Source organism: Neovison vison, chromosome 5 (assembly GCF_020171115.1).
Source record: "Neovison vison isolate M4711 chromosome 5, ASM_NN_V1, whole genome shotgun sequence".
Lineage (NCBI taxonomy): Eukaryota > Metazoa > Chordata > Mammalia > Carnivora > Mustelidae > Neogale > Neogale vison.
The window spans coordinates 33,320,259-33,343,766 of NC_058095.1; the positions used below are offsets into that span (position 1 = coordinate 33,320,259).

The 23,508-nt window shown below is 43.3% G+C and overlaps 2 protein-coding genes, 1 long non-coding RNA gene and 1 other non-coding gene across 4 annotated transcripts; 2 read left to right on the forward strand and 2 right to left on the reverse strand.

The window, feature by feature from the left end:
* On the reverse strand, positions 1-7,000 carry LOC122907676 (protein SLFN14-like). The gene is made up of 4 exons (XM_044250490.1): positions 5,941-7,000; positions 4,299-4,427; positions 1,867-2,581; positions 1-1,099 (listed from the first exon to the last, which is right to left on the reverse strand). The coding sequence occupies exons 1-4, from the start codon at positions 6,998-7,000 to the stop codon at positions 265-267; spliced, it is 2,739 nt and encodes a 912-aa protein (XP_044106425.1). The 3' UTR covers positions 1-264.
* Positions 7,001-15,449: 8,449 nt separating this feature from the next.
* On the forward strand, positions 15,450-18,284 carry LOC122906464. Its single transcript, XR_006384539.1, has 2 exons — positions 15,450-15,866; positions 18,174-18,284. It is a non-coding gene; the product is annotated as an uncharacterized LOC122906464 (long non-coding RNA).
* Positions 17,955-18,051, forward strand: LOC122908122. The gene has a single exon (XR_006384901.1). It is a non-coding gene; the product is annotated as a Z30 small nucleolar RNA (small nucleolar RNA).
* A 755-nt stretch (positions 18,285-19,039) lies between the features above and the next one.
* Positions 19,040-23,231, reverse strand: PEX12 (peroxisomal biogenesis factor 12). The gene is made up of 3 exons (XM_044248419.1): positions 22,491-23,231; positions 21,625-22,178; positions 19,040-20,798 (listed from the first exon to the last, which is right to left on the reverse strand). The coding sequence occupies exons 1-3, from the start codon at positions 22,614-22,616 to the stop codon at positions 20,399-20,401; spliced, it is 1,080 nt and encodes a 359-aa protein (XP_044104354.1). The 5' UTR covers positions 22,617-23,231; the 3' UTR covers positions 19,040-20,398.
* Positions 23,232-23,508: the final 277 nt, after the last annotated feature.

Below are 23,508 nucleotides of genomic sequence, written 5' to 3' on the forward strand. Positions count from 1 at the left end.
ATGGACGGGACTAGGAAAACTAGAGGCAAGAGACCAATCAACAGTCCACTATGACTGTACAGGCAGGAAGTGATGTGGACGGGGAAGAAGACAATGACAGCACATAGAGGGGAAGGGTCAATCCCTAGAGACATTTTTGTGGCTCCATGCCATATTTACTGTGCCTCAATTTCCTCACTGATAATACGTGAGAAGGATTTGCTGCCACCTGCCTGGGAGAAGGGACTCTGCTCTTTCTGGCTGCCTGTATTGTGAGAATAACTTTCAGAAAGCGGCCCTCTTTTCATAGAGCAGGTAGAGGTGTTTAATGGCTCGTGAAGCAAAGCAGAGCTTATGGGCTTCTTCTGACAGGGCGCATTCTGGACTAAGCCCAAATACAATATTCCTCTCCAGGCCTGAAAACTGCTGAATACTGTCTAAAATGATGTGACTGCCCCAAACCCTGGAGGCCTGGCTGAACACAACCTTGGTTGCTCCACGGGTTTCAAATAATTCCATTGCTTTCAGCAGTGCGGGCTCATAGCGCCCTCTGTCCTCCCTTTTCCTGCACAGAATCGCAATGTCTTCGGGCCGATAGCCACACTGGAACAGGTCGTGACACCTTTCTGCCACCCGCTTCACAATCTGTTCCATAGTCAGGTTCGCCTCTGTCTCACACACCCCAGGCAGCGCCTGGGCACGTGCTGCTTCCTCATAGGCAGCTTCCCTGAACAATGACAGTGTGTCTGGGGACATACCCGAGAGCGGATTGGCTTTGATTCTCTTCATTTCTTCCTTCATGACCATTGCTATTTCGAGAGCACAGTGGATCCCGTTGGTGACTGTTTTTCGAGGAAACTGAGCGGATGGAGGGGGAAGGCCATTAATATCCGCATGACGGACTTGGAAAGGGTCCACGAAAATCCAGAGAATCCCACGATGAAGGTTTTCACTTCCAGCTCCCCTCACCTTGGGGTGGGTGATGCTCCTGGCCTTCAGGTACCAGTCTCCATATTTGCTGCAGAAATTCTCAGTCTCATCCATCACTATGTGTTTAATCTTTAGGAACTCCCCCTGTAAGAAGGTCTTCCGGGTCACAGCATGGCAGGTGGTTTGTTGGCTGTAAGGATGCAAGAGAAAATAAGGTTTCAGGCATATAAAGCAAGAGAATGCTAGGCAGACTGGAATGAGAGGCTAGTTCTCACCTAGAGTCTGACTCTCTGATTCTGGGGTAGCTTGAACACAACAAAACCCTCTCTACTTAAAAGTGACCTGACAGACAGAATAATATATAATTGCAAACCTTACTCTTTGAGGCTATCTAACTAAATCTGCATGGGAAACTTTTTGAAATGAACCCAGGTAGGAGATTTTATTTCTATTACTAGTCTCTTTCTGTAGCTTGGCAATCTCTGAAGACAATCCTATTACATGCAGAGGAAATCTCAAAAGTAATTTATGCCTGTTACTATGATTACTTAAATTTCTGTCCTTTTTAGAGCTGGAGAACAGGTCCCTAGAGACAGAATTTTATGTGCAAAAGAGATACGAGCTAGTACAAATTCCTTTAAAGCAAGTCCTATTTCCCCCACTTACTTATAGTACAAAACCAAAGCCTCTCGAGACTTTGGTAAGGAAAATGTCAGAAGGTTCTTAGCTCTGTGACCTGTCAAGTAGGGTTACAAATCTGCAGGGCTATGCCTCTCTGGAACTGCTACTGTGTTTCCTTAGCTCAATTTTCCTTTATGGTATGTTTCAGTATATTAGAGGAAGCAAGATACAACCAAATTTAATATACATCTAAAAACACAAATTAAACTTTGGTGATCCTGGAGAAAATACTGACTCAAAGTGTTTATTTTAACCAAGAGTTAGTGGAACTCTTACGTCACATAATCCTTTAAGGAGTCACTTTCGCAAACATAAAGGATCTCTTTAGGTTTGCACTGGAACAAATCCTTAATTTTCTCCATGATCTTTATGGCCAGGGCTGTCTTCCTGGTTCCTGGAAAGCAGTGGATGAACAATTCTCGTGTCTCCTGAAGGCTTTCTGAAAGCGACTCACACTGCTCCTCTATGAGCAAGCTGAAAAATTCACAGCCCAGCTGGTCACTCAGAAGGGATCTAGAACACAGTGAGACTACGATAAGGGCCTGCAACAAGTCTTCCATGTCATCCTTGGTGGCAAGCCTGTAGGATGTGGGATAGTGCACGGGGATTTCATCAGGGTCATGCTGTGTGCTGGACAGGTACAGCAGCCTCGGGATAACACACACTTTCCCTGTGTAACCACCGACAGTTCCCAGTTTCTGCTTTAACTGATGAGCAGTATTTCGGGCATACTCAAGCCCTCCATTCCAACCAGGGTTTATTAAGATCGTATAGAGTATCAGTGAACTGTTCACTGCTATTAGGAGAGCATCACACAGGACATCCTGCTCCTTCCTTAAGCCAACATCACTAGCCCAGCTTCTAGAAAATACCACAATCCCTTGAGAACAAGGATATATCTCTGTCTTCATTAATTCCTTGAGTCCTTTATGATCTGAGAAGAGCTTCTTACAGAGGGATTCTGGCTTAAACTGTATCTCTTCCCATGTCACTGAAAATGCAAGAAATAGAAGTTACTAATTAAGATTTACAAAAGCATATTGTAAGTATTCCTGCAACATCAGAGGAAGAAATGAATCTAGCCATGGAACTGTGGGTTTCCTTGGGTGCAAAGAAAGCACCCCCTCTTTATTTTGATGTGGTCCCAGTGATTTGGTTTTGCTTTTGTTTCCCTTGCCTTGGGAGACCTATCTAGAAAGATCCAGTAATCACAAAACTGGGTACTTATCTGAAGAATATGAAAACGCTAATAGGAAGGAATATGGGCACCCCTATGTTTATTGCAGCATTACTTACAATAGCCAGATTATGGAAACAGCCAAGTGTCCATCAATAGATGAATGGATAAAGAGGATGTGGTATATAATACATTATCCAGCCATAAAAAGAATGAAATCTTGCCATTTGCAATGACAAGGATGGATCCAGAGACTTATCTCTAGTGAGATAAGTCCGAGAAAGACAAATACCATATGATTTCACTCATATGCAGAATTTAAGAAACAAAACAAATGAACAAAGGGGAAAAAGGACACAACCCCCAAAATAGACTGTTAACTACAGAGAACAATCAGATGGTTATCAGAGAGGAGGCGGGTTGGGGAGGGTGGATAAATTAGTGAAGGGGATTAAGAGGACACTTATCTTGATGAGCACCAGGTAGTAAATGGAAATGCTGAATCACTGTATTGTACACCTGAAACTAATATAACATTGTATGTTAACTATACTGGAATTAAAATTAAAAATTAATTCATATTTTTTAAAAGAAAGCACCTCCTCTCTTCACAGGCCAGGACTCTAAAGTTCCTATTTCTGGCAGCTCGTGCAGGGGAAGGTGACAAGGAGGAGTCCTCACAGAAAAGTCTGCTGGCATTCCCTCCTCAACCGGAAGTGACCCGCTATTGCTAGGAAGGTATTCCCTCCTGCTACAGGTTTCTCTCTCTCTCTCTTTCTCTCTCTCTCTCTCTCTCTCTCTGTGTGTGTGTGTGTGTGTGTGTGTACCTGATGCTTCAGGGAAGTAAGAACTTGCCTTCAGGACATTGATTGTTAACCTGTGGCAATTTTGCCCCTTGGGGAACCTCTGGCAACATCTAGAATATTTTTTGTCATGGCTACAGCAGGGCTACAGGCATCTATAGTGGGTAGAGGGCAGGAATGCTGCTAAACATCCAACAGTTCACGGGGCAGCCCCTCTCAACAAGGAATTATCCAGCCCGAATGTCAATAGTCTCCAGACTGAGAAGCCCTGCTTTAGGATGTGTCCAGGTGACCCCATGGCTCACCGTCTTCTTATTGGAAAGCCAGGGGGCAGTTCTCCTGTGGTATAGACTTAAGGAATTTAGACTAAATTCTCTCAAATTTGGAACACAAAACCATATGTGACTGGAAACCCTAAAGCACCCAAAAATGTAGTGTGGATACAACAACTAAGAATCAAGGGTCATCATGTTTATTGTTTCAGGACCATTACTCTGCTGAATCCTACATTTGACCTCCTCTAAGGAGAAAGCCTTGGACTAATTACTACCAATTCCTCCCAACTTAATTTTTTCTTTTTTTTTTTTTCTTTAGTCAATTCTATGCCCGTCATAGGACTCAAATAAAACCCAGAGATCCAGTCACACACTCGACTGACGGAGCCAATCAGACGCCCCCCAACTCAATTTTAGAAAACAGTCCTTTCAGCAGAAATGAAGAAGGAATACCTGGAAACAGACGTTGTTGCAGAGGTCTCTTAAATTCTAGGACTTTCATGGGAGATGATGGACGTCCCAGTGCTGTTGGAACTGGGGCGCACAGGGGAAAGCTGGAGTCAGTGGTCAAACTGGCAGTTGCTAAACAAATAATGGCAAGTTGTTTCATATCAAAAAGAAAACGCTTTTCTTTCCTTTTTTTTTTTTTTTTAAAAGAGGGGGAGAGAGGGAGGGTGGTTAAATGGGGAAGAAAGAGAGAATCTTAAGCAGGCTTCACACCAGCACTGAGGCTCACTCAGTCTCATGACGCTGAGATCTTGACCTGAGCCGAAATCAGGTCAGATGCTTAACCGACTCCACTTAGGTGCCCCAGAAAATGCTTTCTATTTCTCGTACTGCTGTTGACATCTGCTGTGCATCGTGCCTGAGCCTCTCTCACACCTTCTATGCCTCAAACAGTTCACATATATTAGGAAAGGGAGCCTGGGGACTCCAGCGGCGTCACCCATCTTCAAAGTCACTGTGTGACTCATCTTGGGCAAGTCATTTGTCCTCTCTCCTGTGCCAAAGTGAGCTGGTGACCCCTACATTTTCTTCTAACTCTAATATTCTGATTCTGCTTCAACCCTAAGAGGAAAGGCAGGGAGTGGGGAGGATCAGAAAAAGTTAAGCACAATATTTTTTTTATATTGTTATAATGTGTTTAAGCCCCCCATTCAAGGGTTAGATGGAACAGAAGGTGGCAGGATCTCTAGTTTGGGGGGGGGGTGTATATGAGAAAAGTAAACTCAAATTTGGGACCAGAGGAGGTCCAGCAAAATCACTCAAGTCTTGATCCCAGCTTCTTTTATCAAATTGGAAACATATTGACCGTGAAGGCAAACTGATAAGCTTTTTTCAGCCAGTAGGTCCTTTACAGATTGATTAGAAATCACCAGGGCTGTTTCCCAGCCAAACTGAAAAGGAAGTGAAAGCACTGGAAGTCGACCTCCCCCCCCACACCAGATCTGCCTAGCATCTCCTTTTTGCATGGTTTCCCTCCCCACTTGGTGGTGTCCCAAGCCCCCTGGATTAAGGTGTTAGTTCCTAATGTTACAGGAACCATTCAAGTTTGTCAACAAGCTTCCCTTGAAAGAATTAGCGGAGTCATCCTTAAACAGCGTTTCTCTCAAATACCATCTTCAGAGTAACACATTTTGTCAGTGCACGTTTTGACTAGGGATATCAGCTTGCAAAATTCTTTTAATAGGCAGTTACCATGCATAAAAGAGAACTTTCACTAATTCATAGCTGATGAGATAACTTTCCCAAAGTGGACTAACATCCAAGCCTTTCTTGACCTCAAAGGTTCATATTCGGAGTCTTTGGAACTTGAAAAATATATTTCTCTAAGATTTTATTTTAAAGTAATCTCTATACCCAACATGGGGCTCAAACTCACGCCCCCGAGATCAAGGGTTGCATGCTCCACCGACTGAGCCAGCCAGGCCCCCTGGAACTGAAAATGTATTTTTTTTAAAACCCTGTAAAGGGAGAATATTTGCAAGCAAAATAGCTTTCTATGCTTTAACTAAAACACCTGATGGAACAGCCACAGAAGACACAGAAGGGGCTCCTCCCTGCGGACGGGATTGCAACTTCCCTTTTGTTTTACCTGACTGAACACCCAGCATCATGGCCACCCAGTGCTCTGCCGTCAGCCTTGTGACAGAATTATCCTTCATGATCCAGCAATCCGGGGTCTCTGAGAATACAACGCAGCAGAAGGGCTCTATTTGAATCGCACAGACGTAGCCGTACAGGACGTCTTTCTGGTACACATTCAAGATTTTGGTAGTGAAATGCACCTGTGGCTTCTCACAGCAGAAGTGGAACGTTGGCAACTTTTCTATACAGTTCTCTATTTCTTTTTTTAGTAAGTCAGGGTTCACTTTTTCTTTCTTACATCCAAATACTTCTTTGCTCTTATCATCTACCCCAAAAATGAGGTATCCCCCGAGGGTGTTGGCAAATGCAGAAACATAATGAGGCAGCATTTCTTTAATCCGGGGAATGATCTTTTTGGTGGTGAACCTTTTAAACTCCACATGGGTTGACTCGGTAAAATTGAGTTTCTCCTTATACGTGAGTTTGTCCTTTTGAAACAACTCTGAGGCAGACGTCCTCATGTCTTCTTCTTCCTGAATGTCTCTGTCAGGAACTTTCTGAGAACTGAGCTCCTTCACCCCTGATCTCCCTCTTTGGGCTCTAGACTGCTTCTCTCTGAGGAGCTCCAGGGAACTGACCGCATTCAGGTTGACTGTGGAGGTCACAGCTCTCTGGTAGAGATTGGAGCGCAAGCTGCAAATACGGAGGGGGAGGCTGAAAACATCTGGGCTCCAAGACTTCACAAAAATCAGGAGATTGTGCCCCTGTTGCATATAGTCAAGGTATTTCTGTGAACCGGAAGGAAGGAGCTTTTGGAAAGAAGTTTCCAGATCCTGTCCCAGCCCGTGGCATTGGTAACTGTAGGTTTTATCATCAATCTCCGCTTTGATCATACCCCCTCCAGAATTTAACAGGGCACACGTGGCCTGGATGATTTTCTTATTCTCAGTTCTTTTCAGATAGCCATTGGTCATCTTCTTCCTGTTCTCTTCTCCAAAAGTCACCCTGCCCACGTGTACAACTGTCTCGGGATAGAGCATTTCCATGTCGGTCTGGAAACTGGCCATCCCACCGGCCCCTCAGCGCTCCAAACAGTTAACAGAAGGAGATTCCAGTAACTAACCTGGACAGAAACATTGTTTCTACATTAACAAGAATGCCATCAATTACAATATTTTCTTCAAAGTCATAAATTTTTGGAGATCCATTTTAATATTAGAAATAATCTTAGATATTACTGGTCTCTAACAACTTTGCCAAGACCCCGAGCCTTTCCAGCATGAACGGGCATAGATGAAGATGAATGCTTAATATTTTGCCATCAAAGAAAAATTACATTGCTGAAGTTTTTAGTTGTTTTTCATTTAGAATCAGAAAGAATCAACAGTGAGCCCAGATCTAAAGGGCTTGGCTTGGCACAGGAGCCAAAGAAAGTTGTTAGAAAATATGTAGAAATAGAGGTTAAAACTAGAAGATGCTCCTATTTATAATTCAAAGGAGAAAGGAAGGAAGGCAATAGAGAACTAAAGGAGAATAGTCCAGGGGCATATGTGATGTAGAAGATCTTGCTATAAAAACAAATATAAAACTTGGTATTCTTTATGCCCTATTTTATACATTTAAAAAATCCTACTCCTGGGGTGCCTGGGTGGCTCAGTGGGTTAAGCTGCTGCCTTTGGCTCAGGTCATGATCTCAGGGTCCTGGGATCGAGTCCCGCGTCGGGCTCTCTGCTCAGCAGGGAGCCTGCTTCCTCCTCTCTCTCTCTGCCTGCCTCTCTGACTACTTGTGATCTCTCTCTGTCAAATAAAAAAAAAAAATCTTAAAAAATCCTACTCCTGAAAGAATGTCTATTGATACCAAAGGCAGAAATAGGTGTAGCTCCTCAAAGCTTCTTCTAAAAATACATTTCTTCAATACATCTCTCCATACAGAGTGTGAGGTAGGAGCAGGAGTATTCTTTCCCTCCTCAATAGTTCTGCCCTGTGCCGTGGGAACATCTGAGGCTTGGAAGAGGCCTGAGCCTTTGGGACATAGTCATTAAGTCAATCTCCTTTTTGCTTCACAGACCAGAGAAGAGCCACCCAAACTGAAATCAGGGCTCTGCAGCAAATGTTTCAGAAACAACACCCTGAGCTTTTGTTAATTGCAAAACAAAATATTTACTAACCCAGATGAAAATTCGTCCTCTAGGAGAAGAAAGCCATTTCTTCTGTGTGATCTTCGCCAAGCAGAGGCCATGTGGGTGTTGTTTATACCCACAAAGGGGGGAAAAACAGGCATCCTGCAGGATGGCTACCCTCCTTTGCCATTAGTTTGCTCTTCTCACTTCCTCCTCCAGGCAACCCAGAATCAACCTGATGAGTTGTTTTTTCATCCAGGAGCATATTCTAGAGGTAAATGTACAAAGAATGGCTCATAGAGGAATTTCTGATAACATTGTGTTCACATAATGGAATCACAGAAGTATTGGAGGAACTTTAAAGATCTTCCAGCCTAACCATTTATCTGATTTAAAAAAAAATTATTTAAGTAATTTCTATACACAACATGGGGCTTGAACTCATGATCTGAGATAAAGAGTCACATACTCCTTCGACTGAGCCAGCCAGGGCCTCCCTTTTGTCTGATTCTTAAGTCCTCTCTATGATATCCCCAACTCCCAACAAATTGCTTTCCAACAACTGCTTGAACACCTCCAGCAACCAGTAACTCACTACTTCTCAGATTAGACCCTTCTATTTTCTGACAATTGTGTTAGAAATGGCTTCCTATGGGGCGCCTGGGTGGTTCAGTGGGTTAAAGCCTCTGCCTTCGGCTCAGGTCATGATCTCAGGGTCCTGGGACCGAGCCCCGAATCGGGCTCTCTGCTCAGCAGGGAGCCTGCCTCCCCCACTCTCTCAGCTTGCCTCTCTGCCTACTTGTGATTTTTCAGTTGTAATTTGTCTTCCTATAATTTCCACTGGCTGGGTCCCACAGAAGAAATCGAATTGCTTTTGAACTAGCAGACCTATACTCTCTGGACTGCCAAGTCTCATGGATGTTGCTTGGGTGCTGATAATGACTATGATAGATACAAAGTTTTCCAGAGTCTAGTTTCATACGAACATCCTTTCTACACTTTCCCAAATTACTCACTCACTGTCTTTTACCAGTTTACAAGTTAGCTACTTCTTTACTAAGCCCTTTGTGTTCTCAGACAAGAATTACCCCTAAGATGAGATGGATGAGATTTAAAAAAAAAATTATTATTATTTTTTTACCTGATGCTCTTGCTTTTCCTCTTGTTGTTTCAGTGCCTCATCTGGCTCTGGTCTGAATATTTGCCTTCTGTCACAGCTCCTGCTGCCCTTTGATATCAGCCTGGGAGGAGCAGGAACTCTGCCAGACTCCCCTGGTCTTCATAACATTGACCCACTGAGGAAGGCTGATAAGGACTCAAGAAAAGCCCATGACAGGGCAGATTAGCAAGCCAGGCTCTGACCTCTGGGAGTGAATGAAGTGGTAATGGACACATTCAGGGGTTTTCAAGTGAGGGGCCAAAGCTAAACTTCCTCCCTCTGAAGAATGGTGTCACGTCTGCCAATCTGCATACAGGCATCTCCTGCCCCAGTTGACATCATTTCTTCATTTTGTAGTTCTACATTTATTTTAAATTAGGCTGTCCTGTACATATCCGTTATGAGAATTGCCAGCATACTCCATTGCCCTCCAAATCACTTGTTCTCTCCTATCTACTGTTATCTTCCTTTTCCTGCTCTTCCTTTTTGTTGGGCACAAGACCCAGCCTAGAAAAAATGCTCCTTGGTGAGGGGCTGACTATTCCTGGGTGAAAGGATTACGCGTGATTTTTAAATCTAATTTCTTTTCCTTTCCTTTTTGTTTTTCTTTAACTTTTTGTCTTTCCCAAATGTCTACACTGAACATCAATTGTTTTTATAATTAAAACAACCCGATTAAATGAAAAAAATAAACAGATGAGGGAGTTAACTCATTTGGGGATGCTGGTTAAATTGGAGCAAGCTTCTGGGGTGCCTGGGTGACTCAGTCTGTTAAGTGTTTGCCTTTGGCTCAGGTCATGATCCTGAGGTCTGGGGATTGAGCCCCTAGTCAGGCTCCCTGCTCGACAGGGAGTCTGCTTCTCCTTTCCCCTCCCAGTTTGTGCTCTCTCTTGCTATCTCTGTTTCTCTCTCTCTCAAATAAATAAATAAAATCTTTAACAATAAAAAAAAATTTTTTTTAATTGGAGCTAACTTCTCGTAGTAGGCTGAATAATAGCCACCAATGATTATGATTATAAACTTGTAAGTCTTAACTTATAAGGAAAAGAGGTCTTTGTAGATGTGATTAAGAAAGGATCTTGAGGGGCGCCTGGGTGGCTCAGCGGGTTAAAGCCTCTGCCTTCGGCTCAGGTCATGATCCCAGGGTCCTGGGATTGAGCCCTACATCGGGCTCTCTGCTCGGCGGGGAGCCTGCTTCCCCCTCTCTCTCTGCCTGTCTCTCTGCCTACTTGTGATCTCTGTCTGTCAAATAAATAAATAAAATCTTAAAGGAAAAAAAAAAAAAAGAAAGGATCTTGAATGAGGGGATTATCCTCAATCATTTGGATGAACCCTAAGCCCAGTGTTTTCCTAAGATAGAGACAGGGGGTTGTGGTATACACAAAGGAGGTGGCGTCAATGGGACCAAAGAGACAGAGAGTCCAGGGAGCGATGTGGCTACAAGAGAAGGAATGCCAGCAGCCCTTGGAAGCTGGAAGAGGTACAAAGTAGATTCTCCCTAGAACATCTGGAGGGAGCCCTGCCAGCACCTTGATTTCTGTCCAGTGAAACTGATGTTGAACTTCTGGCTGCAAGAGAATTCTCTTGTTTTACACGACGAAGTTTGTGGTAAATCGTTTTGGCCAAAGGCCTGCTTTCAGCTTTTTGACTTCACTTCCAAATTCGGTCTCACTTTTAGTTCTGTTATCTGCCTTAACTCTCAGCCTCACTCTCACACTGAAATCCTTTTGATATTACTTTTGTTTAGAAAGAGAAAAATGACCGTCATTCACTGGAGATGTGCTTTGGGGTGCCAGGGATCAAGCTGGGAATGTGACATACCACACGGAAACAGAGATTACATGGCCATAGGGGAAGAGCAGGGGCTCAAAGCCAGGTCTGCCACTACAAATGATCCTACTCCTTCTGATGTCTTTCAAGTTTGGGATTTGGGATTGCTTAGGAGTCTTCAAAATCAGAAATCTACCTAAACATCTCCCTTTTTTAATTTTATTTTTATTTTTTTATTTATTTTTATTTTTTATTTTTTTAAAAGATTTTATTTATTTATTTGAGAGAGAGATAGTGAGAGAGAGCATGAGAGAGGAGAAGGTCAGAGGGAGAAGCAGACTCCCCGTGGAGCTGGGAGACCGATGCGGGACTCGATTCCAGGACTCCGGGATCATGACCTGAGCCGAAGGCAGTCATCCAACCAACTGAGCCACCTAAGAGTCCCTCCCTTTTTTTTTACCAGTAAAGAAAAAAAACATTATTTGGGCAGGAAACTAGGAACTGGATTGTTTCCTCCTCTTCCTCCCTTTTTCTTACTTCACCTCCTTCACTTCCTCCTCTTCCTTTTTCAGTGCAAATTGGGAGAAAGAGGGATAATGTGAATGATGAGCAGAGGAAATTTCTCTTCCTTCTTTGAATTTCCCTAGTTAACCCCCCTGGATATGAATGGTTAGGTTATCAGGCCAGAGAGGATCTCATATCCTGACTCTGATAAGCTCAACGCAAAGGTCCATGATACAAAACAATTTGAAATCAGTAGCTTGGACAATGCTTTTTCTTAGCTCTTGGGAAAGTGATCTGGCCGTGCTGTTGCCAATCGGCTCAACACTAGAGCCTCCAGTTTATTTAAGATGTGTTTATTCACTAAGAACTTCAGTGTATCAACAGGAGTAGTTAGGCTACAGCCCTTGCACATACTAGACACAAACTGCCAAATACCAGCCTTCATCTATTCTCAGTTCATTCACAGAGATGGTTCCAAGACTGTGGAGAACCCAGTGAGCAAGAGGAACAGTGCTGGCTCTCCCTCACCACTACCTGACTCTGCGTAAGTCCCCCAACCTTCATTTTCTCATTCGGTTAGTTGGGTTTTTTTAAGGTTTTTATTTATTTATTTGACACATAGAGAGAGATCACAAGTAGACAGAGAGGCAGGCAAAGAGAGAGGGGGGAAGCAGGCTCCCTGCTGAGCAGAGAGCCCGATGCAGGGCTTAATCCCAGGACCCTGAGATCATGAGCTGAGCCCAAGGCAGAGGCTTAACCCACTAAGCCACCCAGATGCCCCTGTTTGTTTGTTTTTTATTTGTTTTGTTTTTGAGCACCAAAGATATTGAAATCCTTGCTCTAGCATTCAGTAGCTTTGTGAGACATTGGTTATGTAAATCTAAGCGTCAGATGCCTTCTGTGCAAATTGGAGATCATAATAGTGCTTTCTTTGTACAATTCTTGTGAGAATGAGATGAGATGATGTACTTAAGGAGCTTAGCATCGTGCCTGCAGTACCATGTCCATTTTCATTTGATAAGCAATTATGAAGCATTTACCGTGTTCTGTATGTGGTGCTATGCTACACGTCACAATAAAAACTGGCATCTAGTGACTGCCTTCTTTGGGGCCAGCTATGCAATTTTGATTGTCTCAAATTGTCCTCATAGCAACTTGTAAGACATGCATTCTTTTCACCATCTTAAAAATGAAGAAACTGAATTCCGGGAACTAAAGCTCAAGGCTACACATCGAGTAAGTAACAGAGCTGGGATTTGAAACCCTGTCGATCTAATTCCAAATCTCAAACCAGCACTGACATGCAGCATTACTCTTGGCCAGAATGAGACACATGTCCTGCTCAGTCTAGACCAGGAAAACATGTATGAATTCATTGCAATATGACATATATAATAACATCAGGTGAGCACTCTGGTATGTGTTCTCTATGTGCTCATTCAACTCTTTGAACAGCTGCAAATGTATGGCCACTATACCCTACAACGGATGAACAGTGTGCTCTGGGTGTTCTGAGGAGTGACAATAACTATGCTCTTGAGAATAAGATTTCATAAATGAGGTGGCATGTGGGCTGGAACCTGCAAGTAAGAATGTACCAGGTTGAGAGGGAGAAATGGGGAAGGAAGAGGAAACAAGGGAGAAAAATAGCACATGCAAAGAAAGACCCATTATCTTCATTGTCTAACCTCCCATGTCCCTAAAGTACAATGGAAATCCTCAATAGGTCTGGTACAGAAGACACTCCATTTTTCTTCATTCTTCCCTTTTATTTCTTCATGTTCTTTATGAAGGAATTGTCATATAAAATGGAACTGGAGGATATAAAATGAAGAATCTCACACATGTGCCTGTAGGAAAATAAAACTTAAGGACTGAGAGAATCATTTCCCATTGATTTGTGGCTTATGGAAAGCTGACATTGGAATTTTCTTCAATGATAGGGAGTTGGTCAGGGGTTGTCTCATATCAGCCTTAGGAAGTTCTGCTCATGGTTTCCAGAGGTCTGAACAAAAAAATGACCCAGGTGGGAATGGTCTTGCAAAAGAAGCTGGATTGCATTTTGTTTGTATGACTGGACTGGTTTTGTCTGCTTGGTGAATTTTCAAAGCCGGTCTCCCTTTGTTTTTTATTTTAACAGTCTCTGAGCTCTCCTTACATTCCCTGCCCATATATATAGTCAACCCCAAACCCTCAAGAAACTCACTGTTGTTTCCTGCAGTTTGCATGTCTTGAATGACAACTCCTTTGCTATTGCTGAATAAACTCATCTTTTTGACAATTTTAAGTTTGCCTCAGTTTTCCTCTTTATTTATGTTGACACCTTCTACCCATCCCTGACACCCATCACATTCCTCACCTGCCTTTCATAGGCCACCTCTCCATTCCTACTGCCATAATCCTAATTTAGGCTGTTAGCTCTCACTTAGACCATTGCAATGACTTGCAATAGCTCCCCTTCTTTCACTTTGCCTTCCTTTGATTTTTTTTTTTTTTTTTTAAGATTTTACACTTGATCTTAGCCAAAAGGCCAAGAAGCGATAATAAGATTCTATTTATTTGGGCGCCTGGGTGGCTCAGTGGGTTAAGCTGCTGCCTTCGGCTCAGGTCATGATCTCAGGGTCCTGGGATCGAGTCCCGCATCGGGCTCTCCAGCGGAGAGCATGTTTCCCTCGCTCTCTCTCTCTGCCTGCCTCTCGGTCTACTGTGATCTCTCTCTGTCAAAAAAAAAAAAAAAAGATTCTATTTATTTATCTGACAGAGAGAGACACAGCGAGAAGAGGGAACACAAGCAAGGGGAGTGGGAGAGGGAGAAGAAGGCTTCCCGCTGAGCGGGGAGACAGATGGGATGCGGGCCTTGATTCCAGAATCCTGGGATCATGACCTGAGCTGAAGGCAGATCCTTAAGGACTGAGCCACCCAGGTGCCCCTTCCTTTCATGGATTCAAAAATACAGGTGCATATAATTTTCTTAAGTAAGTTCTGATCACCCATCTCTTCTGACTTTGAAATCTTCAAACCTCCCACTACCCCCCGAGTAATCTGCAGCCAGCAAGCCACCATCCTTGACAAAGTCTTGATTTGTCTGCTCAATCTCCTACCGCCCCTTTTCTTTAGCACTAATAGTGGTCCTCAAACTTCGGTGTGAATGAGAATCCTCCATGGGGCACCTCTTAAAAATACAATTCCCTGGGCTCCAATCCCAAAATATCTGGGTTGTGCCCCAGGCATTTTTGGGTTTTTGTTGTCTTTGATGCTAGAGGACATATACATTGTCAAGTTTCTTCCTGCTGTTTCTAACTCACAGAATTTTTTGAAACACTATACTTTTTCGACTTTACCTAAATTTAAGTTCCCCAAGCTTTCTCACTTAATTCAGGGGTTAAATTATTCCTTCTCCCAGAATCTCCTGATTTTTAAAAATCTATCCATCTTTCAAGACTCAGATCAAATATCACCTCTCCCAGGAAGTCTTCCCTGCGCATTTCTTTGATATTTGGCTGCACTTTTATTTGGGCACCTCCAACTTATTAAGGAAGCGTCCCCGCGCTCCGCCAGACCGTGTTCCGCAACCGAAAGGCACATGTCCCTCCACTGCCCACCCCAAACCCGAGCCGTCCCGCGGGAATCGGACATGCGCAGTAATTCCTGCTGAGCACTATCCGAATCGGTCATTTTTCCCGGAAATCCAAGGCACAATTCTCTCAGATGCCCTTTGCAGGTGTGAAGCAAGGCACGTCCCAAAGTCCAAAGGAGGGAGTTGGGAGGAAGGTAGGAACCACTCAGACCGTAGAAACGCGTTAGCTTGCACTCGAACAATCCACAAGGAAGAGCCTGCCCAAGGCGCTTCCGCCTTTCGGCCCGCTCCGCCCCCCCAGGTGGTCACCTCGCCTTCCGATTGGCTGCCCCACGTGACCCACTGGCGGCCGTAGGATTGGTTGCTCCGCGAGGGCTTTACTGGGCTAGGGGACGCCGGCGGGGCCGCGAGGCTGAGGCCGGCGAGAAGCGGGAAGCGGGGCCGGGACTGGGTTTAGCCGGCCACCGAAAGGCCGAGCGAGGGTCGGCTGCTCTTAGTCTCTGCTAGGCCTCCCGAGATAGGGCGTAGGAGCTTGAAAGCGGGTTGCGGACTCCTGTCTGGGACTTTGGTTTGAGCCCTGGCTTCGGCCTTTCTCGCATTTCCCCGCAAGGACGGTTCCTCTCAGTCTTTGCAGAAGTTGGGAACGTTGGACTTTATTTTCATTGTTTGGTCGAGGGTCCACTGTATGTAAGCACTCGTTGTTCTGCGCCAGGCATCGTGGAGACAGGCTTGAGGTAGAAGCTAGGGGAGGGAGGGCTTAGGGATGCTTGAGGTATGTTCCTTACCCACCTGCAATGTTGGAGGTAAGTTGGTTTTATATATTGGGCTGATGCTTTTATAATCGAGGAGCTTAAGGTTTTGGTGGGGGTTGCCAAGTGACTGAATTAAACGTTCATTTATTGACCCTCGTCCTGTGTACCAGACACCGTTCTGAGTGTAATGGATGCAAAGACCGTTAAGACGCTGCCCTGGTTCTTTGGGAACTCTGTCACGGGGCTGGTGGGACAGACGGGATGGTGGGGATGTGCCTGGGTGAGTAAGTGATGTGATGCGTGCTGTGGTGGGAGAAGGGCTGTGGAGGCAGAAGAGAGGATGACTGAGGGTTGGAGACCACTTTACTGAGAAGGTGACGTTTGAGTAAGGTTTTAAAATTGTAATTAGGCGTTCTCCAGATTGCAGGGGCTGAGGGAGGCACTCCAGATGGAGCAAAGTGGGCTGAGGAAGAGAATTAGGGACGTGTGCTGGCTGGGTATGGTGGGAGCTCACTTGGAGCTCTGCTCCCCAGTTGCATGCTTGTAGACAAAGTTCTCTCAGCCTCTGCTTTCCTCATTTTTAACATGTACTTCACCTGTAGAGGCTGATGAGCTAAAGGCTCAAGCATAACCCCTGTAAAACAGGCGCTTTGTTAATTTATTTTAATGGAGTTTAGTTGCTGAATGGCCAACACAGACCAACAGCTGCCAGTTTTAAACTAAGGAGTATCAATCTATTGACATTAAAAAAATTTTTTTTTATTTATTTGACAGACAGAGGTCACAAGTAGGCAGAGAGAGAGGAAGGGAAGCAGGCTCCCTGCTGAGCAGAGAGCCCCGATGCTGGGCTCCATCCCAGTATCCTGGGATCAGAACCAGAGCCGAAGGTAGAGGCTTTAACCCACTGGGCCACCCAGGCGCCCCTCAATCTATTGACATTTATAGATGGCTGAAGGAAGCATGCGCTGGCTCCGGAATGGTAACTTCGATACTGTAGGATGGGGAGGGTGACATGGTGATCCGAGTACTTTACCATGTTGGTGATAGCGTACCACCAGTAAGTGTCATTTGGAATAAATGAAATGCAGTCAGCCTTCTTATTCAGAAATTGATTATTCAGGTCGTGAATTACCTAGACTTTGCATTGCTTTTTTTTTTTTTTTTTTAAGATTTTAAGTAATCGGGGACGCCTGGGTGGCTCAGTTGGTTAAGCAGCTGCCTTCGGCTCAGGTATGATCCCAGTGTCCTGGGATCGAGTCCCACATCGGGCTCCTTGCTCGGCAGGGAGCCTGCTTCTCCCTCCCCTCTGCCTACCATTCTTCTGCCTGTGCTTGCTCTCTCTCCCACTCTCTGACAAATAAATAAACTCTTTAAAAAAAAAAAAAGATTTTAAGTAATCGCCACACCCAATGTGGGACTCAAACTCCCAATCCTAAGATCAAGAGCCCCACGATCCACTGACTTAGCCACCAAGGAGCCCCTGCATTGCTTCTTTTATCTTGCCCGTGGCCTGAAGAAAATTGACATTAAACCTCAGATTAGTTGGTAGTGAAAAAATATAAATCTGATAATCAGACCTTTGTTCTCTTTCAGCTCTGTTAGTTAATTTGCGGACCTTTGGCAAAACATAGTCTCTCGGGGTTTAGCATTCTTAAGATAGAAGATATAAAAACTTTGACTATACTTTTTATTTTTGTTGGCAGCAGAATTGTAAATCATATTTTTACATTAAATGAAAAGAAGCCTACTTTATAATGGAATTTAGTCGAAGATCTTTCCTAAAGCTTTTGCTTTAGAATTAGACTGTAAATCCCTTCACAGATGTCCCTGGAATTTTATCATGCATGGTATTTGGACTCATTAAAAAAAAAAAAAAGTTTTTGAACCAAAAATGCTTCTCCATGCCTATATTTCAAAAACAAAAAAGCTCCTCAAAACAAAAACTTCCTCAAGTTTGCATTTTTTTGTACAGCAGAGTCTGTAAAGCAAGCATAGTGGAAAATATTTATTAAAAGCCCATGGTTGATTGAAACTTAACTATATAGAAGTCTTTATTTTTTCATAGGTTAACCTAAGTCTTCTTGGAATCGAAAAAAAGAATGGGCTGCTCTTAGGTATATAAGGATGTGAAATTCAATGATGCGATGATGAGTGAAGTATAGTCTGACCTGGTATTGCCATTGCCTCAGTGTTGGCTCTGACCAGGGTATGATTCTTTAATCTTCTCTCTGAGCTGATTCTGGTTGTGGTTTTTCCACACTGGAATGTTCTTTTCTATTTGGATACTGATTTTATTATGTATAAGAGTGTTTCTTGGATACTCTTGGATTGCTGATACTTTCATCTTTTCCTTCTTAGGTTGAGAATCTGGCTTTGATATCTTCGTGGAGGACTACATTATTTTCAGTCCTGAATCTGGTTCGGTTTTCTTACTGATTTATTACTGTATTAAAAATGTTTGTTTAATTAGCTATGGTGTTTGTTTTGGGAAAACCTTGCAATTTAACAAGAACTTTAACAAATATCCATTACATTCTTCTTATGATACAGAAAAATGTTAATATTTTCAAATTCATAGGTTATTCCATTTCAAAATTTAATTTGATCAACTTCATGCTATCAGAAAATGTGCTTTGAATTGCTAAATGAATCAAAATATTAGAAAACACTTACCTCAGCAGAGATGCTTAAATTATTTTCATCCTTCCTCTACCCGTATATTTTCACCAACCCAAAAATCCAGTGGCATGAATTTTACTACATAACTCAAGTGTTTCTATGGTATCTCATACAGGGTATTTCACACAAGCTGAATTCTTGCTGTTGAAGTAGAGGTTTTTTCTCCCAAGTATTGGATTAGCAAAAAAAAGCAAAATGTCAATACAAAAATACTTCAAAGTCACAGGTGGTCTGAACGAAAAATGTACTTTAAATACCTGGAGTAATTTTAATATTTATTTATTTGAGAGCGAGAGAGGGAGAACACATGTGCAGGCACACATGTAAGGTAAGCCGGGGAGGGGCCAAAGGGAGAGGGAGAGAGAATCCCAAACTGACTCCATGCTGCGCTGCAGGGCCCACTCTGTGGCTTGATCTCAGTATCCTGAGATCATGATCTGAACCAAAACCAAGAGTTGGAGGCCACTTATGCGACTGGGCCACCCAGGCGTCCCCACCTCAAGTAAGCTTTAAGTTTCGAAATAATTATGACTACTTGGAACGACTCTTTGCCAAAAACATTTATTTTTAAAATTTACTTAAGCGTTTCATAGAAACTTAGTAATAGCCAGAGTAACTCGTGCCCATTTAGCAAACTCTTAACAGCAAGAAGAAAGAGCTTATTAAAAGGTTCTTTTGCACAATCATAGTTAAATCAGTATGTTACGTCATCTCTTGATTGCTTATTCATTTTGCTTTCATCACACTGAAATCTTTAGACAGCTCTGTGTATATGCTCAACCCCTATTTTTCTTTAACTAGTTCCCCAAGAAAAGATATGTATGGCTCATAAAGGAATCTTACTTGATTACACTCTAGCATATGCTACTTAAAGTGGGTCACAGTACATGGATGGTGCTTTGTTTTTCTCAAGTGTTTTCAAGTATTTCTGTGAAGAGCAGGTAAACATTTCACATTGCAAACTGATAAAATCTTTTTCTCAGGGTGGATAAATGCTTTCGTTTCTCAAGAAAAGGCCTGCTTCCCTATCACCCACTTTATGAGGTCTATCTTGGGTTTCTCCTGAGATTTTATACCTCTTGTTCTTTAAGGAAAAGCTTCTGTACTATCCTCTTTCATCCACTTGCTCTACACTGACCTTCATGTCCCCTGTCAATCCTGATTCTGTTATTCTAGCCAGCTTGCTAAACTCTAAGTAGGAGTCTAGAGAGCTGGTTAAAAGGTTAGATCAATGGATATATCCTTTTAAAGAAATCCATAAGTTGACCTTTGAACACAGATTTGAATTGTGTGGGTCCACTTATATGTGGATTTTTTACAGTATAAATGTATTTATGTTATGATTTAAGTATTTTATTTATCTCACTTTACTGCAAGTATACAATATGTAATACATCTAATTCCATTTCAATTATTCAATTCTAATATACAGAATGTGTTAATTGTTTCTATTAGCAGTAAGGCTTCCGGTCAATAGTAGCCTATTAGTAGTTACATTTTGGGGGAGTCAAAGTTATACATTAACTTTCTACTTGGGGGGGGTCACGTTGGCACCATTAACACACCTGTCATTCAGGGGTCAACTCTAGTTGTGTAAAGTTCATGTAATTATGAATTGAGGATGAGAAGAATCAAACAATACTGTGTACTGAACTGAAAATCAGTTTTCATACAATTCAAACAATGCTATGTACTGAAACTGAAAATCAGTTTCTCTAGTTGTGTAAAGTTCATGTAATTATAAATTGAAGATGAGAAGAATCAAACAATACTGTGTACTGAACTGAAAATCAGTTTTCATACAATTCAGTTTTCATACAATTCAAACAATGCTATGTACTGAAACTGAAAATCATTGCCTTATGGTGCAATAATTTTGTTATGAAATAAAATGCTAATCCCTTTCAGTTTTCAGGGGAATACAGTTTAATTAGATGTTGTACTTCTGTTGGATAACCTGTTATGGGACAAGCTTGGTGACTCCTCACATAATTAAATACACAGCGATAACAAAACACATAGCCAGAGGTGGCAAGAACAGTATCATTTACCCGGGTTTTGCGACACAGGGGGCACACAGTCTTCATTTTAGGTAACAGAGGAGAATCAGAATTGTAGTCTAGGTGTACAGGAGGTGGTGGAGTAGGCAGAGCAGTCAGTGACTTGATAGTTTCTTGATTTTCAGAGGAGTACCACCACTCAAGGAACTGCAGAAAGAATACTCCCACAGAAAGGCCAGTAGAGAGGGATAAGGCCGCACCTCCCAAGGCTTTCTTCAGAGCTGACTTTATCTTCTCACCAACACTGGTAGAAGAATAGAACAAAGAGGCAAAAGGAGAAACTATTTACTTAGGTTTGATCACAGAATGACTAATATAAATATACCTCTTGTACTTTCCATCAGAATCACTGATTCAGTTTGGATTTTGAGTAGTTGCTAGATTGGCACCATCTCCTCTAGTATCCATTCGGAATTATTTCCTTTTTCTGACCTCCAGTGTTTGGGGAGTATAGGAACTAAACTTTGTATTTAATGACTAGGGTTTTGTTTTTTTTGTTTTTAGAAAGAAATTGGTAAGACATTGGTTATATAGATGTGTGTGTGTGTATAAGATAGTATATCAAGAAAAAGAAACAACTCACTTAACAAAAATAACTTAGCAATATCGAGGACTGTATATTTGAAGTTGTAGGAGAACATAAATACTAACTAGAAACAGTGGCATTGTGGTTAAGAGCACAGTCTTGAGAACTGTTGATCTGGCTTGAATCTCAGTTCTGCCACCTTCTAGCTATGTGGCCTTGGCAAGGTAGTTGGCTATTAGGTCTTAGTTTCCTTAGGTCTTAAACGAGGTAATGAATTTATTTCATTAAGTTGTCAGGAGGATTGAGATAATGTACGTGAAGCGAACAGCTTGCACAGGGCCTGGCACACAGCAAGCATTCATAAAAATGTAGCTAGTGTGATAAGGAAGGTTACCGGGAGGGCAACTCTTGTTGTATGGACACAAGAATTTTTCTCTGATTTATGAAATACCTCAAAGTGGACTGAGGAAGGTGAGTTTCATAAAATTAGGTTAAGATTTTAGAATTTCTTAGTGAAAGGTTTGGGGAAATTTTAAAGCCTTACCTCCTGGCTGGTTGCTGCATTATGCTGGCTTCAGCTGCTTTATGCTCCAGAGCTTGTAGATCTTGAACTGTAAGGCGACCTAGCCGAACTCCAGCCAGCCTCAGCAACGGGGAGTGATGCTGAGCCTTTCCCAGGATGTATCGAAGTTGCTGTACAAAAAACCAGCCTTCCCATGCCATGTTAACAAATGGGTAGGCTGCCAGGAAGGCTCTATAAAACTGTTTCCAGCGGGAAGAAGGGGGGTGGATAGAATATTCATCCTCTTCCCTCAGGCTAGAAACAAGCTTCTCCAGCTTCACTTTCAGGTAGGGAAGAAGAACCAGGAACATAATTGACTTCCACAGCTGCCGCTTTGGGAGACCAGCACTGGCCAGTCTCTCAGGCTTGTATGTGTCCCCCATTACAATGCGCTTTAAGCCATAAAAATTTTCAGAAAATGAGGCACTGGTTTTAGACAGATAATGCTGCTGGAGCAGAAGATCTAGCAGGGCGAAGATTTCATCAAACCACCTCCAAAAGAAGCCATAGTGGGCAGGATTTGATTCTGCGAGAACCTAAAAGTAAATTAATAAATGAATTTCATTCCATTTCACAATTACTATGTGTTGTATTCACATTTCCTTTTTTTCCTCTAAATTCTGATACTTTGGGCTTAAACAAGTTACTTCTTTTGGGGATCTTCCCTATCCTTTCTGAAGTGCTAGGTGTTCAGTACAGAGCTCTACACATAATAGGGACTCAAGAACCATTAAACCACAGGATATGAATTACATGCTAATTGGCAATTTCAAAACCTAGACAACCAAGTAAACTGTTTGGTTTTCACCCAGTCGTCCCTAAAACCTTTCAGAGAATCAATATCTTACCTTGACCACATGCTGAAGAGCAGGTCTCACTGCTGTCATTAAACTGTCCTGTGCTACCACCTCAAAGATGGATGGCTGGTCATCCACCACAGAAGCAGTTGTGATGTGAGCCCCGTGCTCAGCCATAGTTTCTTATGTGCACTGGGTTTCGCTTTGCCCACAAACTCTTTAGCAAGCATGAACTTGTTTTAGTTATCAAACGGGTGCTCAGTCTTAAAGGCAATCTTTCTGCAAGAGACCCAAAACTCCTCTTTTACAGAACCGGGGGGTGGGGAGAGACCTCTTCTGGAGGCAGAGAGGGGGAGGGGTCTCAAATCAAGGAGGTTAAGAACGAAATTAAGGCAGACGTGGCAGAAATTGAGGTGGAAGTGGTAACGTGGGGGTAGGGGTGACTTGTCAAATGCTGCACCTCACAGGGCAAAGCATGCCTATGGGATACAGGTATAGCCGAAGGGGTGCTCTCTTCTAGAGCTGCAGTCCTGGAGGCTGCGAATCAAGGGCCCTCAATCGCGAGGGCTTAAAAGCCAGCCAGCTCTGAAGGGTTAGAGGTGCCAGTGCGGACCCGGTACGCGAGGGCTGGCTCCAGTTGTTGGCCGCAAAGTGCCCGCGCCGGTCCTTGTGCGCGGACCCCCGGCGAGGCCCTAGGGACCCAAGACGCCACGTTTGAAGACAGGCCTCCGCTCTGACAGAAGCCGCACCCGGAAATAGAAGTGGCCGGCGATTGGGACGGCCGACGGTAGAGAGGCGCTCTAGCTCGGAACGTGGCCCGGGAACCGGAAGCAGCAAGCTCTATGATCCCTCCAGGACTTCCGCTTCCGCTCGCGCTGAAATTAAAGAATTTACTTGGGGGTTAGAGGGGAATTCTCTGTCCGTTTGTGTTACTTATTTATTTAAAGCTGATTTTGTTTCGCATTCTCGGTGGGAAACCACAGCTCTGAATCTCCCTCTGCAGAGGTCTTTTCCGCAAGATGTTCGGGGCGCTGCGGGGACACCTGGCGCCGGGAGCCAAGAGTTCGGG

Excerpts from the sequence above, each read along its gene's own strand:
- LOC122907676 (XM_044250490.1), bottom strand. The coding sequence starts at position 7,000 with ATGGCCAGTTTCCAGACCGACATGGAAATGCTCTATCCCGAGACAGTT. Across the intron at positions 4,428-5,940 it reads GATGCTGGGTGTTCAGTCAG|CAACTGCCAGTTTGACCACT; the intron begins GTAAAACAAAAG and ends TTATTTGTTTAG. Across the intron at positions 2,582-4,298 it reads GCAACAACGTCTGTTTCCAG|TGACATGGGAAGAGATACAG; the intron begins GTATTCCTTCTT and ends TTGCATTTTCAG.
- PEX12 (XM_044248419.1), bottom strand. The coding sequence starts at position 22,616 with ATGGCTGAGCACGGGGCTCACATCACAACTGCTTCTGTGGTGGATGAC. Across the intron at positions 22,179-22,490 it reads CTCTTCAGCATGTGGTCAAG|GTTCTCGCAGAATCAAATCC; the intron begins GTAAGATATTGA and ends ATTTACTTTTAG. Across the intron at positions 20,799-21,624 it reads ATGCAGCAACCAGCCAGGAG|TGTTGGTGAGAAGATAAAGT; the intron begins GTAAGGCTTTAA and ends TTCTTCTACCAG.